This window comes from Dreissena polymorpha, chromosome 10 (assembly GCF_020536995.1).
Source record: "Dreissena polymorpha isolate Duluth1 chromosome 10, UMN_Dpol_1.0, whole genome shotgun sequence".
Classification (NCBI taxonomy): Eukaryota; Metazoa; Mollusca; class Bivalvia; order Myida; family Dreissenidae; genus Dreissena; species Dreissena polymorpha.
Genome location: NC_068364.1, coordinates 20,837,920 through 20,853,755, shown reverse-complemented (window position 1 = coordinate 20,853,755; position 15,836 = coordinate 20,837,920). Strand labels below are relative to the sequence as shown.

Below are 15,836 nucleotides of genomic sequence, written 5' to 3'. Positions count from 1 at the left end.
CTAGCTTATAAAGCTCACATGATTAAGCGTGTTAACCTTGGAATGAAAAGTAAAGAACGATAAAATATAATCAGGGGTGTGATTTAAGAACAACCTCAGGGGAAGAAAAATGCCCTACCCCCCTGACAAGTTTTTACTTAACTCTTTAAGTGCACATAGATCCATCAAAATGTATAACTATTTGTAAAATTAGTTTGACAATCAATGGGAGGAAATCAGCTGCACAGAGGAAAAATCACATCCCTGTATAATAAAACAGAAAGGTTAATTGTCCACGATTCTATAACATGCTCAGGAGTGCAATGAGAAGTCAGTGGAGAGGAAAGTTCTGTCAACTGATTTTGGGCAAAGAGATGTGCACACGGGTTGACAAACCTCTCACAAAATAGACATTCTAATTTACACACATAGTGGTACTTAAAAACAATATGTACTTATAAAAACATCTTACTTTTCATACATATTAAACAATATTCATTACGGTGAATACTTTAATGTTTGTCCTTTTTTCTCAATCCCTGTTAAAAATTATGGCAATCATTTATGTTTTTACTTTCTCAATATGGTCAGCACATATACAGTGTTCAATTATCCACACTTTACTTCAAGATCAGAAGTTGCAAAATCCAACTACCAGCCTCGTGTCAATTTACACATAAACTCAGAAAAGCTACAAAACATCCAGGAACAATAAGAATGCATAGTTAACCCTTTTTTCCAAATGGAAGACACTTCCTTTTACCAAGACAGTCGATTTTCCTTAACCATTCCGAAACTTGGATTGCATTCTGATTTATATTCGCAGTTTCTTCCAGCCAGTCCCATTTAACTCCGAGTTTAACTGATGTGTCAATCATTTTTTTGATTTTGATTATGTTTCTTTTCTACAGTAATGCCATTTACAGACAAAGCAGCAAAATAATAACCAACCAAATTTAATTGACCGATTTTGATTCAATTCCATTGACCATGCTCGTTTCAATTCTTGTATGCAGATGATGCTGCCAGTGTTATATGAGGAAAGTTCTAAAATCCAATTATTTTCTACCTTCAAATGAAATATGCTGCGGTCATCAAACCTAATTCTTACAACTTTACACAAATCTCACAAAACTCCTGGCAAAATATGATTCTCAGAAAAATCACATCCCTGATTCTCTTTGGAATTGTTAACATTTCAAGCAGGTGCTTAAAGGAAATACATTTCCTCTGAACAATGCAGTGGAAAAGTACTTCTTCTAAATAACTCCTATGATGTAAAGCATTCAGGTACAACTGTATTGATCAAAGTCAAACTGAAAATGTCATAATTTACATGGAAATTCAACATAAAATTCTTTTGACACAAATTCAAAGTTGGTTCTCATAACTTAAATATGTCAAACATACAGCATCTTTAAATGTAAGCTATGAATGATTCAAGTAATACTTATGTTCTTGTCAACTCTAATGGCCACAAAATACACTCGGAAGCATAAAAACCCAACAACCAGAAATTATTAAAGTTTGAAACAAACTGAGTGATGGTAAACAACTTGCAAAACTTAGACAAGTATAATAACATCACATATTTAGGGACAACACCTTAAAGAGACATATACACAGATTTGGGCCCAAATACTAAAGGGACTTGTTCACAGATTGGAGCATTTTTAGCAGCAAGTCAGAAAATGTAAATGGCTTTATTTTAGCCACAGAACTCTAGAGATCTAATATTATAACAAGAACAGGATATAAGACAGAAACAAAGATGAACAAATATGTTCCCAGTGGGTCTGGAACCTGTTTCCTTTGATTTAAAAGCAGTCGCTTAAACAACTCCAGAATCCCAACTTTTACACAACTGCAAGCTTTTATACTAGACAGTGATCCATGTGTTGTAACAATGTTAAACAAAAACAACAGAAGCATTGCAATTTATTTGTTTAAAGTTTGTAACAGTGCATAATTATATCAGTTTCAAATGATCACTTTTCATTAACAAAGCGGTATTTTCAGTATAAGCTTTAACCCTTTGCATGCTGGGAAATTTGTCGTCTGCTAAAATGTCGTCTGCTGAATTTCTAAATTTGGCATTTTCTTCGATTTTTTTCAAAGAATACTATCAGAATAGCAAACAGTTTGGATCCTGATGAGACGCCACGTTCTGTGGCGTCTCATCTGGATCCAAACTGTTTGCAAAGGCCTTAAAAATTCGGTTCCCGCATTGTAAGCTTTAACTGCAAGAGTTATATATCGCTCCGTGATTTTAAGTGTTCTTTAATTTTCTGAATCTGTGACAAAAAAACTAGAAAATTGTCATTTTGACAATCTGTCAACAAGTCCCTTTAACTATCGCTTGGACATAAACAGAGAAGGCTAGCAAGACATCCAACAAATACATCGGATTGTTGACAAGGCACAAGACACGGACAACATAATTTTGCTGTTTTTAATGTGCACTGCAACTTGAACCTGGCAAGTGAAAGAATATTGTACAAATCCTGTTTCTTTAAAGCATTTACCTATTGACTGTTACAGTCACGTAAGAATAAAAAATATTTAATACTAAATCCAATTCTAAAACATGGAGTGTATAAAACTTTGAAATCAATTCAAGATTCTTCATACAGAAATGTTGTTATTCAAACAGACAAATGCGTAAATAGAGAGAAATACAGAGAAAATTCATTCTGCTGAAATGATTTAGTCAAACAAATTAAGTATCACCTGTAAGATGAGATTTTATTTAAACAAGAGGGCCATCAGGCCCTAATATGCTCACCTGAAAGCCAAAGGAACTAGACTATTCTGAAAAAAATGCAAGCTGATTCATGAAGATTATTTTGGACCCAAAAAGTGACTTTTAACATGCTTTTTAATATTTGACCTTGTGACCTAGTTTTTGAGCTCATATACCCAGCTTCAATTTCTGGCAAAAATGTCATTGGGACCAATGCTCTGACAAAGTTTAATGAAGATTGGCCAATAATTGTGGCTAATGTAGTGTCAACAAGTTTTCACTAAAGCCATATAAGGTCAACTGCCCACCCCCCCCCATGGCGGCCATGTTTTTCAACAAACCATAACCATTTTCAAATTCACTCAAGCTATTGTTAGAACAAATGTTCAGATCAAGTTTCATAAAGATAATAAATGTGACTTCTAGAGTGTTAACAAGGTTTTGTAGTAAATAGCCATTTAAGGAAAAATGCCACGCCCCCTTGCGACCATGTTTTTTAACTGATCTCAACCATTTTTGAACTTAGCCCAGATATAATTAGTTCAAATATTCTGACCAAGTTTCATGAGCATTGGACCACAAATGTGACTTCTAGATTGTTAACAAGGTTTTACCATACAGTAAAGCCATATAAGGAAAACTGCCCCGCCCCATGGCGGCCATGTTTTTCATTCAACTGGAACCATTTTTGTACTCGTCCAAGATATTATTGGGATACATGTTTTGACCAAGTTTCATGAAGATTGGACTAAAAATGTGACTTCTAGAGTGTTAACAAGGTTTTACTATTGCCATATAAGGAAAACTGCTACGCCCCTGGCGGCCATGTTTTTCAACCAACCGGAACCATTTTCGAACATGTCCAAAATATTATTAGGACACATGTTCTGACAAAGTTTCATGAAGATCGGACAATAAATGTGACTTCTAGAGTGTTAACAAGGTTTTACTATAGCAAACTGCCACGCCCCCTGGCGGCCATGTTTTTCAACCAACCGGAACCATTTTTGAACTTGTCCAAGATATTATTGGCACACATGTTCTGACAAAGTTTCATGAAGATTGGACAAAAAATGTGACTTCTAGAGTGTTAACAAGGTTTTAATATTGCCATATAAGGAAAACTGCCACGCCCCTGGCGGCCATGTTTTTCAACCAACCGGAACCATTTTCGAACATGTCCAAAATATTATTAGGACACATGTTCTGACAAAGTTTCATGAAGATCGGACAATAAATGTGACTTCTAGAGTGTTAACAAGGTTTTACTATAGCAAACTGCCACGCCCCCTGGCGGCCATGTTTTTCAATCAACCGGAACCATTTTCAAACTCGTCCAAGATATTATTGGGACACATATTCTGAGCAGGTTTCATGAAGATTGGACAATAATTGTGGCCTCTAGAGTGTTAACAAGGTAAATGTTGACGACGCACGACGGATAAAAGGCGATCACAATAGCTCACCATGAGCATGTTGTGCTCAGGTGAGCTAAAAATATAAATGGAACATGTGTTTTGTCATTTACAAATGAAAATTTAATCAATTAATTAAATATTAATTAAATAAGATCAAGAAGCAAACATACAGTATTTGCTTTTAAACTGAACATTAACGACTTTTAACTTCTAATCAGTTTTCCAAAATTCATTTGTTGAACATTTCAATAATTACCCCAAAACATCTGCCAAAAACCTGTGAAAACTAACAAATGTAGGCGATTTTTTTTATTTTGATTTAAATGTCGAAAAAAAGAAAGGACAAAAGAAACATGCAAAAGTGCATAAACAAGGGCTAAAGCTGCAAATATGGCAAACAGTTACCTTATCCCAAAACTGTGTGCACAACAGGGGAGATAAAAACAGTGTGTGTTAGTAACAACATGGGTTATCTTTTCTGGCCTACACCAGCAGCTACATGCTACTAAATAATGCTAAACTGGAAAGTAACCTATGATTTTTAAGTAATTTGAGAAGAAATACTAAAATTTATCGTAATTTATCGTAAGCAAAGTTAATATATTTTTATCAAACTTACATGAAATTATACTTATTCAATGTTTAAAAGCAAATATGAGCAAATAATTAAATAGTTCTAGTATTTTATAATGTTATGTTTTAAACTTCAATCAGGTAGTCTACAAGTCCAACTCTAACATTTTTTTTATTTTTTACACAAAGCACATTGGTTCAGAATTTTTGTATTAACAAATAGCCTATAACACCAGCCTTCATGCTTAACAAACAATGATTTACACAAAACCATATGGCAAGATTTTTTATTTATTTTTTCCAATTGCATATTTATGTGTTAAAAGTTATTTTACATTTCTACAAAGAGAAAGGGTTCAGAAAAGGGTTAACTCCTGAAACTGATCAACCAGGTTTGTGGCCAAAAATTTAAATCATTATATTCATAACTTCTTTATGGTAATGGACTTCACACCAAAATTACTTAATCTCTAATATAAGCAAATTAAAGACAGTCAATACAGGTGCACCATGTTTAATTGTTCCATCACAAGGCAAACACCAGCTCCGAGAACCATTAGGATCAACCACAACTTTTAAACCCTTCCCCACTCAAAGCAAAGTGAAAATGGCTATGTGCAAACAGCATAAACTCAGAACAGCCTGTAACTTGCAGGCTGTTCAGGTTTAATGCTGTGTGCTGCTCATCAGTATTTAAGGGCTCGAATAAAGCCTTTAAAACTTGAATTTAGCAGAAAAGGTGTTAAATTAAATTTAACTTTCTAAGGGACTTCAAATGCGCCAAAATATATATCTTAGTGGTAAAGGATTAAACAGGTATCTCTTATCTTCATCCCAATTATTGTAGTCAAGCATTTAATCTTGTCATTATAATTGAGCCGCACTCGGTGAAAACAGGGCTTCATGCAAGTGCGTAAAGTGTTGTCCAAAATTAGCCTATGCAGTCCCCACAAGGTAATCACGGATAACACTTTCTCCTTGTATGGATTTAAGAAAGTCCATTTTTAACAAAATAGAGTTATGGTTGAAAGTGAAGTCCATGATTAGCCAGTGTGAAATGCACAAGGTTATCTGGGATGACACTTTAGGCACATGCATTTGACCCAGTTTTCCTAGAGATCCATTTCTCTAAACCTTGCAATAGGGTAGGTGTGAACCAATTCTGAGCAAGATGGCCCCCCATGGTCCCATGGCGCTCACCTGGACAAGACTTTGTTGTATTCCTCCTCCCCACTGCTTGTGTTGGACAGCAGATCCTCCTTGTTCATGTTTTTGATCTTGTCAGCTGAAATGGCAAAGGGTTAAAAGGTCAATGCAAGTGATTAATAAAACTAATGACATGTAAAAGAATCAAAGTAAGGGCTGTGATTAATGAAACACATATTAAATACATTCATTGGAAATAACTTATCTGAACTTTTGACAATATAGGAAAGGTGCAAATGGTAAGGTCAGATGGTTTATATAGGTATGGTGCAAAAATGTCACATATTGATCGTGTTGATGTGCAAAATGCCAAAGGCCTATACTAAATATGAGCTACTTTAAATTTTAATTTATCTTTAATTTCTAATGTAATAGTTTCTTTATTTTCATTTTTTAATAAATTTGTTACTGAAATAGGAGAAATACACAGCCTGTTATCATTGGATCCACCTCATTTCGGGATGCATTTATAGAGATGTTGTTGAAATGTATATTTAAAAATTTCAGGCTGTTAGTGATCCCAAAAGAGAATATTTGGCTATTGTTATTAATAATCCAAGAAGAGGTGGCACCAAAGATTAGAGGTGTTAAATTTCATTCCATTGTGTTTCCAATTTATTTTGATAATCCTGTCCTTAAATAACTTGATATTTATTAATTTCTTAAATGCAAACACTGCTCAAATCTATCTAAGGCAACACACCTGTCTTCCACTGATAAAAATAAGAGTACAAACCAAATGAAACATTAAACCAACTAACCCAGTTTCATATTAGTGAAACTACTGCACTATTTTTTTTATGAAGTATGATCATCCTTTCAGGGGTGTGATTGAGGTGAAGTCTGAGGGGAGGAAAATTCTGTAGACTGATTTTGACTACCCGAATCGCATTACACAATGACAAACCTTAAACAGACATTTAAATAAACATCATCTTAAACTTATCAACAAGATTGTTTGATGAAAATCTTTTTTAAATCACTTAACATGTTTTGCAAAGTCACCAATATTAATTGTGATCAAAGTCAGTGAGTGTTCTGATACCTGTTCATGATGACAGCAATCTTTCGTTTGAGCTCAATGTCTTAAAATTCTACATAAGGTCATCAATGTTACAGTGTTCAACTCACAACAATTGACCACAGTTTACGTAGTTCAAGATTTTTTCACATGAAGAAAACATGACTTCAGCTTTACCTAGACAGTCAATCTTCCGTACCCATTCAGAAAGTGGTATCGCTTTATGATTTATACAAACTGTTGTTTCTTCCCTTTCCCATTTAATTTTGTTTTTTTCAATAATTGTTAAATCTCCGAGATTTTGTGAGATTCCTTCGTTCGTCTTCATTAACGCTTCACAAAGGCGCCATTTGCAATCGAATCACCAAGGAAATATGAAACACATTTTAAAAGACCGATTTTAATTGGAAGATTGGGAAATGACAGAAATGCTCGTTTAAAAAAATGCTAAGACAGAATACCAGTGTAATATGTGGAGAGGTTTCGCAGGCCGCGGATTTTTCGGACAGCTTATGAAATACATCCATGGATTCGGTCGTACTTTCACCATTTTTTTTGAATTTACGCGAATCTCGGAAATAACCCAGGAGAACCTGATCTGCGGAAATCCGCGGAAAATCACACCCCTGCCTTTAAATGCCATGAAATGTACAAATGTAAAACTAGTCAAGCCAACAGCATAACAGCCTTAACTGTATTATTTTCAAGTTACTTAATAAAAGCCGTATAAAACACTAAGACATAATTGTTACAGAGTGATCTTATGTTGTAATGCGAGTATCACTTTATTTATATAACAAGGATCAACTAAAGCATTAAAAAAAGTTTCCTTATTATTTTTTTTATCACAATAAATATACATAAAGGGCTTCATATAACAACAAAATACAAGAAACCGTCGGAGACAGGTGATGCTCCCCAAAGTTTTTTTTTGTCACAATGTTTCACTATATATTCAGATAAAAGGAAACGTCTTGAGGGGCATAACTTTGGACAAAATAATACGATGGATGGTTTAGCAACTTAAAAATTTCAAAGGGCCATAACTCTCTAAATAAATAATCTAACCAGAACCCACAAATAACATGCGCATCTCCTCAAGGTAGTTAAGCTTCACATAAAGCTTCATTGAATTCCCGTCAGTAGTTGGGGAGAAATAGCCCGGACAAAAATTGCACTATATGTACAGTAAATGGAAAATTTCAAAGGGCCATAACTCTGTAAAAAATCATCCGACCAGAACCGGCCGATAATATGCACATCTCCTCTTGGTAGTGAGGCTTCCCATAAAGTTGAAATGAATTCCAGTCATTTATTGCTCAGAAATAGCCCGGACAAAAATTGTGCACAAACAGACGGACACACGCACAGACAGACGAAGCAGCGACTATTTGCTCCCCTAAAAATTTTTGAGGCAGCATAATAAAACCAAACCATATCAAGCATCTTCACCTATTGCATCATGTATGCTATTATGACTTTTTCACCACCCATGCTCAGATAACATGTGAGCTACGTTCTGGGATATGGGGGCTTACTGCATGTGTGTACATTGTTATCCCTGAAAGGCCTGTGCAATCCGCACACGTTAATCAGGGAAGACACTTCTGCCTTTATTGGATTTCAGTTAGGAGAGACTTCCTTTAAAAGAAAAATTCCATAACAGTGGAGAGTGTTATCCTGATGAGCCTGCGCAGACTGCACCGTGGAGTGTTATCCTGATGAGCCTGCGCAGACTGCACCGTGGAGTGTTATCCTGATGAGCCTGCGCAGACTGCACAGGCTAATCTCAGACAATACTTTACATACATGCATTAAGCCCAGTTTTTGCAGAGTATGGCTCATTTTATTTTACAATAGCTCCGACAAACATTAAACTGATAGTTATGCAAGAAAATATAGCAATTTCATCACAATCTATTTCAATCACGATTTTAATTTCACCTATTGAAAAAAGCCCCATTGCCATTAAAAAAATAATTTTAAAGAGAAACATTGCGCAACGTTTTGATAAAACCCTAAAAATAAAGTATCTGCTGGAAAGTTTACCTAAGTCTGGTTAATAATTACTCTACAACACTGCAGCTGGTGATTGCAAAAAGCAGGCGAGATAAATCCCTCAGCGCAATACAATATTAAAATGTACACAAACAGTAAAGAATTAATAGCGATTTGCTATTAGTAAAAACACAATGCATTCATTTGAACATTTTAGCTGCTGAGCAAAAGTCTTACCCAATTATTAACTCTTTGTAATGTTGACAATATAAGTCATTTTACCCAAATCTAATGAAATTTAATGCTTAAATATTTCATCTACAGATTGGTTAGGTTTCAGTCAGAAAAGATTTTGCAACATTTTGAATCATATCCATTGTTGTCTCAGATGAGCCTGTGGACAATTTTGGGCTGATGTGTTCTACAGTAAACAAACAGACAAACGGCCACAATTCAACAAACATTCATTGCAGCCACAATGCCTTTAAAAAAACATCTACATATTGAGGTCATTCAACTGTTAAAGTTAACACAGGAGTTTCAAGCATGAACTTACAGTAAACAAACAGACAAACGGCCACAATTCAACAAAAATTCATTGCAGCCACAATGCCTTTAAAAAACCCATCTACATATTGAGGTCATTCAACTGTTAAAGTTTACACAGGAGTTTCAAGCATGAGCTTTGGGATGTGAAAAACAAAAGATATATTTCTGCCAAAATGTGTCACTTCTGATTTACCATCTACACATTCCGGTCATTCAACTGTGAAACAGGACAGATACGGAATTGCAATACTAAATGCCTTACAGTCTGTTGGGGCATAAAGAAAATGTATATACCAGTTAGTTTTTTTATATTCAAAACCTGGTCGCGTAATCAGCCCCATTCCCAGAGGTAACAAGATATGTGTTTGTCAGAAACACTATGTCCCCTACTGCACCGCTTTGAAGCTATATATTTGACCTTGAAGGATGACCTTGACATTGACCTTTCACCACTTTAAATGTGCAGCTCCATGAGATACACATGCATGCCAAATATGAAGTTGCTATCTTCAATATTGCAAAAGTTATGGAAAATGTTAAAGTTGGCGCAAACAAACACACAAACCAACCAACAAACCAACCAACAGACAAAACACAGCGAATTTTTCCAATCCAAACAAGCCCCTCCCCATCCGGAAAATGGTGAAAAAAACGCACACTGTATACAACATGAAACACATAAAATGACATCAGGACAATAAATTGGAGGACATCATCCAAATGAATATGTTCTCCAAATTCTTAAGTATTGAAATATAACTAAATTCATCCCAGGATGTACATTTCATCAAGCAAATGATAGCCATGGGACGGAAGTGACAGCGATTTTTTTCCTTCTTTATAAAGTACCAGAAAACAGCACTTTCCCAATTGGGAACAAATGCAGCTCTATGGCTGGAACCTTAGTAAAAACAAGAGCACCGCCTTGCAGGTGCAACCGCTCATCTATTTTCTTTTGAAAGGTGAAGGGACTCTCAATTTTGATCACAAAGGAGGGAGAGGTGGAGTGAAGAGGGGTGTATAGTGTGGGGGTGGGGGGGGGGGGGGGATTCTTGGGTGCGATGGTTGGACGGTATTTCAAAATAATAAAAATAAATATTTGTGTTCTTTAACCGTTTCAAAAAAAAATTCGAGGGGCGGGTAGGGGGGAGGGTATAATAGTGTGAGGGTGTGGTGGTCATTTGTGAGATGATCTTAAAAAAAAAAAAAAAGGGTGGGGGGGGGATTCTTGGGTGCGATGGTTTGACGGTATTTCAAACATAAAATAATAAAAATAAATATTTGTGTTTTTTAACCGTTTAAAAAAAAAAATCCGGGGTGGGGGGGTGGGGGGTGGGGGGTATAGTGTGAGGGTGTGGTGGTCATTTGTGAGATGATCTTAAATATTTATTTTTTTAATTAGGGGGTAGAAGGGGGGGAGGGCACGGGGGATGGTTTGGGTGGAGTCTATTGTGGTATGTCACGTAAGAGTAGTTTTGTCAAAGTATCAATCAAATCTAATCATAAATAAAGAAGTTAGGGCAATTTTAGCAAAATTTAATAATTTTACCTTGAGAGTCAAGGTCATTCAAAGGTCAAGGTAAAATTCAACTTGCCAGGTACAGTAACCTCATGATAGCATGAAAGTATTTGAAGTTAGAAAGCAATAGCCTTGATACTGTAGAAGTAAAGTGGATCGAAACACAAAATTTAACCATATATTCAAAGTTACTAAGTCAAAAAAGGGCCATAATTCCATAAAAAAATGACAACCAGAGTTATGCAACTTGTCCTTTTACTGTCCCCTTATGATAGTTTGCGAGTGTTCCAAGTATGAAAGCAATATCTATGATACTTTAGGGGTAAAGTGGACCAAAACACAAAGTATAGTATAAAGGGCCCATAATTCCGTCCTAATGCCAGTCAGAGTTACATAACTTTGCCTGCACAGTCCCCTTATGATAATTAATAAGTGTTGCAAGTATGAAAGCTATAGCTTTGATACTGTAGGAATAAAGTGGACCTAAACACAAAACTTAACCAAATTTTCAATTTTCTAAGTATAAAAAGGGCACATAATTCTGTCAAAATGCCAGTCAGAGTTACATAACTTTGCCTGCACAGTCCCCTTATGATAGTTAGTAAGTGTTGCAAGTATGAAAGCAATAGCTTTGATACTTAAGGAATAAAATGGACCTAAACACAAAACTTAACCAAAATTTTCAATTTTCTAAATATAAAAAGGGCACATAATTCTGTCAAAATGCACGCCAGAGTTATCTAACTTTGCCTGCCCAGTCCCCTCATGATAGTAAGTAAGTGTACCAAGTTTGAATGCAATAGCATTGATACTTTCTGAGAAAAGTGGACCTAAACGCAAATCTTAACCGGACGCCGACGCCAAAGCCGACGCCAAGGTGATGACAATAGCTCATAATTTTTTTTTCAAAAAATAGATGAGCTAATAATATTGATAACTCAACAACACTAAGTTTTCAATTTTAGAGTGTTAAAGGCCAAAAAATAAAATTCACCAATTTCCCAATGCGTTGACTTCGAGCTGCGCAAATTTTTCCAAAATAGGCTGGCACCTGTACTTTTCCCAATTGGGCAAAAAAATTCGCTGAGTGAATACATCATGCGCCACACATATGGAAAGTAGGACAGGTTCTAATTGTCAAGGAAACATTCAGTGACAAAAGGTTACCTTTATCATTCCTTTTGTAACCAACAAAAGCTGAAAAAATGTGACAAAACATCACAAATTAAGAAACAGACAAAATAGAGAAAAGAAACATGATGATCACAATAAAATTCAATAAGAAAAACACATGCATAAATAATTTACAACAAGCATTACTGTAAATCATTTTCTTTTGCAGCAATTGCATTTTCAATCAAGCATGAACACAATTTTGTTGCAATATGTGGTCTTTTTTATCAACATTCTATAATTTCTTTACGTACCATCCAACTTCTAGAAAATGATTAAAATATATATTTGCTTTCTAAGCTAACTCATGAAAAATAATAATATTTCGTTACTGACGCCAACACAATTTATTTAATTAATTGATAAACATGTTTTAGAAACTTATTGCAACATGAAATTTCTTTTAATAATAATACATTTATAAAGAGTTGTAAATCAACCCTTTTTTATATCAGGGAAACTAAAATTATACGATATGACAAAAAGATTTACAATTTTTGAAACAAATGTAAAAAGGTGCAAGAAAAAATCTATGCCTGCATTCTAAAAACAATAAAAGATGCAATGTAAATAAAATATTTTAAGCTTGTTTATGGAAACATGAAACGAGGGTTTTTACTAAATGTTCACAAGACTAAATGAATTGACACAACTTTGAAGAACAACAACATTTCTCTAACCTTCCTCTTTTCTCATATTTGCAAACTCATGCTCCGTAAAGAATCTAAATGGTTTAGCTGTGGTATGGATATAAAGTCAGAAAAAATTTAAAAATTGGTGAACTCAACTTTTCATACATGACAGGCTTAAGAACAAGATGCTTAGTTAAAAATAAACACTATCAGGGTGCAGGATCAAGTGACTCTGTTGGGTTCCCAATTAAACGCAAATGTATATAAACACACTGGTAAGTGTTGCTTTTTTCCAAATAACTTTGAATATTTTTTTTTTTTAAGAATTTCAACTAATGCATACAAGACAGATTTGTATGCTGCTTATGACGATGTGAAATACATCAGAATTACTTTATTTAATAAGCCTGTGTTCTTTAAAAAAAAATCCATGTATACGATTGTGCTTCACCTACGCATCGTGAAATTTTGTCACTGATTTCAGACGTATTCAAGGATTTATTCTTATACTTTTAAGATATCGGCACAAGCTGCTAGAAAAACTGTCTTTTATCACTGAAGATTTTTGCAAATGTATTTCATTTACTAAAGATATTTGCAAAAATAACAAGAGATGTGATTGAACACAATGCCCCCTACTGTGCCACTTTGATTTATTTCAATTTTTTTATCATTTGGCAGTAACAGATAATTAAAAATCTCCTTTTAAAGCTTATTACTTCCCTTGGATTTGTTTTTTTTTACCTTTGACCTTGAAGGATGACATTAACCTTGACCTTTTACCACTCAAAATGTGCGGCTCCATGAGATACACATGCATGTCAAATATCAAGTTGCTATCTTCAATAGTGAAAAAGTTATGGCCAATGTTAAAGTTTTCAGACGGAATCACAGACTGGCAGTTGGACTGACAGTTCAACTGCTATATGCCACCCTACCGGGGGCATACAAATATTAACGGTTTGTTTACATTCTGTCCAGCCTGTGTATAAATCCCTGAAAACCCAGTTGATTCGCACCCTGACTATGCCCATAGTGACCTTGTCAGTATCAAATCAAGATCATTAAACTTAAATTATATACAATTCTAAGCTGACATAAGTATGATAATTATATTTTAACCCTTTGCATGCTGGGAAATTTGTCGCCTGCTAAAATGTCGTCTGCTGAATTTGTAAAATAAGCATTTTTTTCATTTTTTTTCAAAGAATACTATCAGAATAGCAAACAGTTTAGATCCAGATGAGACGCCACATTCTGTGGCGTCTCATCTGGATCCAAACTGTTTGCAAAGGCCTTCACAATTCGGTTCCAGCACTGAAAGGGTTAATCTCCTTTACCTAATACAGAAATGTCGAGAAGGTGCAATTTTTACGCATTTGACCATACACATCAAAGTTACAAGCATTTTCATTGGATAATATTGTAAGTTGAGACTAAGTTGAGGAGTATACAAAATTTCATAGTCGTTGTGGCTGGATATGAAAAGTAAAGAGACACTCACCCTGAGATTTCTCTGCCTGTTTTGCCTGCTCGACGATCTCGTATTCGAAGAACTTTTTCTTCGTGTTGAACGACGCTCCATGAGCAATGGGCTTCGGACCTCCGTAAACCTGGGCAATAATGGAGTCATACTTTATGCGTTTCCTGTGGATAATATGGACAAATCAGTGATTTGAAATTTAGCATTTTAAAGAACAAACATAATAGTGAAATTAGAGAAGCATTGTGTGTTTGTGTGTGCATGTTTTTTTTACATCACCATACATGAATATTCTTTGTTTAGAGTACAAGTCGAAAATCTTTGTCCTCTTCAAAAGCATGATTTATTCTTTATTTTCTCAGCCATCACATTCCTTCTTTTGACATATTATATACTTGTTCAGGGGGTTTTTTTTGGCCCGATTTTAAAGCCAAAATTCAGCTATGTTCCCAATCCCAAAAAGTATACTTTTTTCCCAAAATGTGACAAAAAATTCCCAATTTCCAAAAAAAAAAAAAAAATTTTTTTAATGCGTATTTTATCTAAATTTTTATTAAATTACATCTAACAAAGTATTATATGATTTTTTTTCTTTTAATTTGAATGATTATAAAGAGTGATATCAAATTTAGTATTTCCCTAATCAGTGGACTTTTTGTGTGAAAAAAAAGGCTAATGAATTTATTTTCCCAATTTCTGAAAATGCTGATACAATTCCCAATCCCAAAGCCATGGGCTATCTTCCCAAAAAAGAGGGAAAAAACCTGTTGTTTAGAACATAGTAAATTCATAAGCTTGGAAATATTTCTACATTTTTTTTTCCATTTCACATATTCTAAGTAAGCAAGAATTGCATTAATATTTCAACCAAACAGTACCTCAGCTTTGAAATCAGCCATTTCCAAAAGTCAACCTATACAATTTAAATAGTAAAATCCTTAGTCAGCCAAACACTCTTTTAAACTACCGCACAATGACTCAGACAAGATTCAATCCTGCACCAATATTAAACACTTTCAATCACTTGATCAATTTGGTGAAAGCAATTGATGTCTATAAAACTGCATATGCTAGGCAATAATTCCTACTAGAAAATCTGCAATGAATGTTTCAACAGTCCAGATGAAAAATTCACAAATGGTTAATAAGCCAAAGAAAGCAGCCTCTTATTTACGCAAGCACTAGTGCTAATACGCACAAACAAACTTCTTAAAATGTTCAACAGTTGCGACACAAATGACAACCCTTAAGACCACTATTTTGTGAGAAACAAACCGAATTTACAGCCTCTTTCCATCTCAACTTCTTTTCCACCAATGCCGCGGGGACCAACTACTAATTAAAGTTTTCCATAACTGGATCAATATCAGCAACAAATTCCAATTTCTCCAACATTCCTTCACATTAACGCTTGAAAACGAAACTGATCTAACAGCTTTTCATTTCTGTATGAGATGCAACAGTTGTGCTCTCTTATTTATGCCAAGTTAAAATCCTCAGAGCCAAATGTCTCTTCTAGCGCAATGCCAATATGTCGATACT

General features: G+C 34.8%; 1 protein-coding gene across 15 annotated transcripts in view; it reads right to left on the bottom strand.

Moving 5' to 3' along the window:
- Positions 1-15,836, bottom strand: part of LOC127847241 (protein scribble homolog) — a 147,989-nt gene that overhangs the window by 16,864 nt on the left and 115,289 nt on the right. For 6 of the 15 annotated variants that reach the window (XM_052378993.1, XM_052379000.1, XM_052379006.1 and 3 more), the window contains 4 exons: positions 14,316-14,424; positions 12,174-12,203; positions 5,914-5,998; positions 4,546-4,557 (listed from right to left, as the gene is read on the bottom strand). In XM_052378993.1, coding sequence (XP_052234953.1) covers positions 4,546-4,557; positions 5,914-5,998; positions 12,174-12,203; positions 14,316-14,424 — 236 coding nt within the window. Of the gene's footprint in view, positions 1-4,545; positions 4,558-4,615; positions 4,656-5,913; positions 5,999-12,173; positions 12,204-14,315; positions 14,425-15,836 lie in introns of those variants that run through there. The other 9 variants (XM_052378996.1, XM_052379002.1, XM_052379007.1 and 6 more) reach the window with 5 other exon arrangements.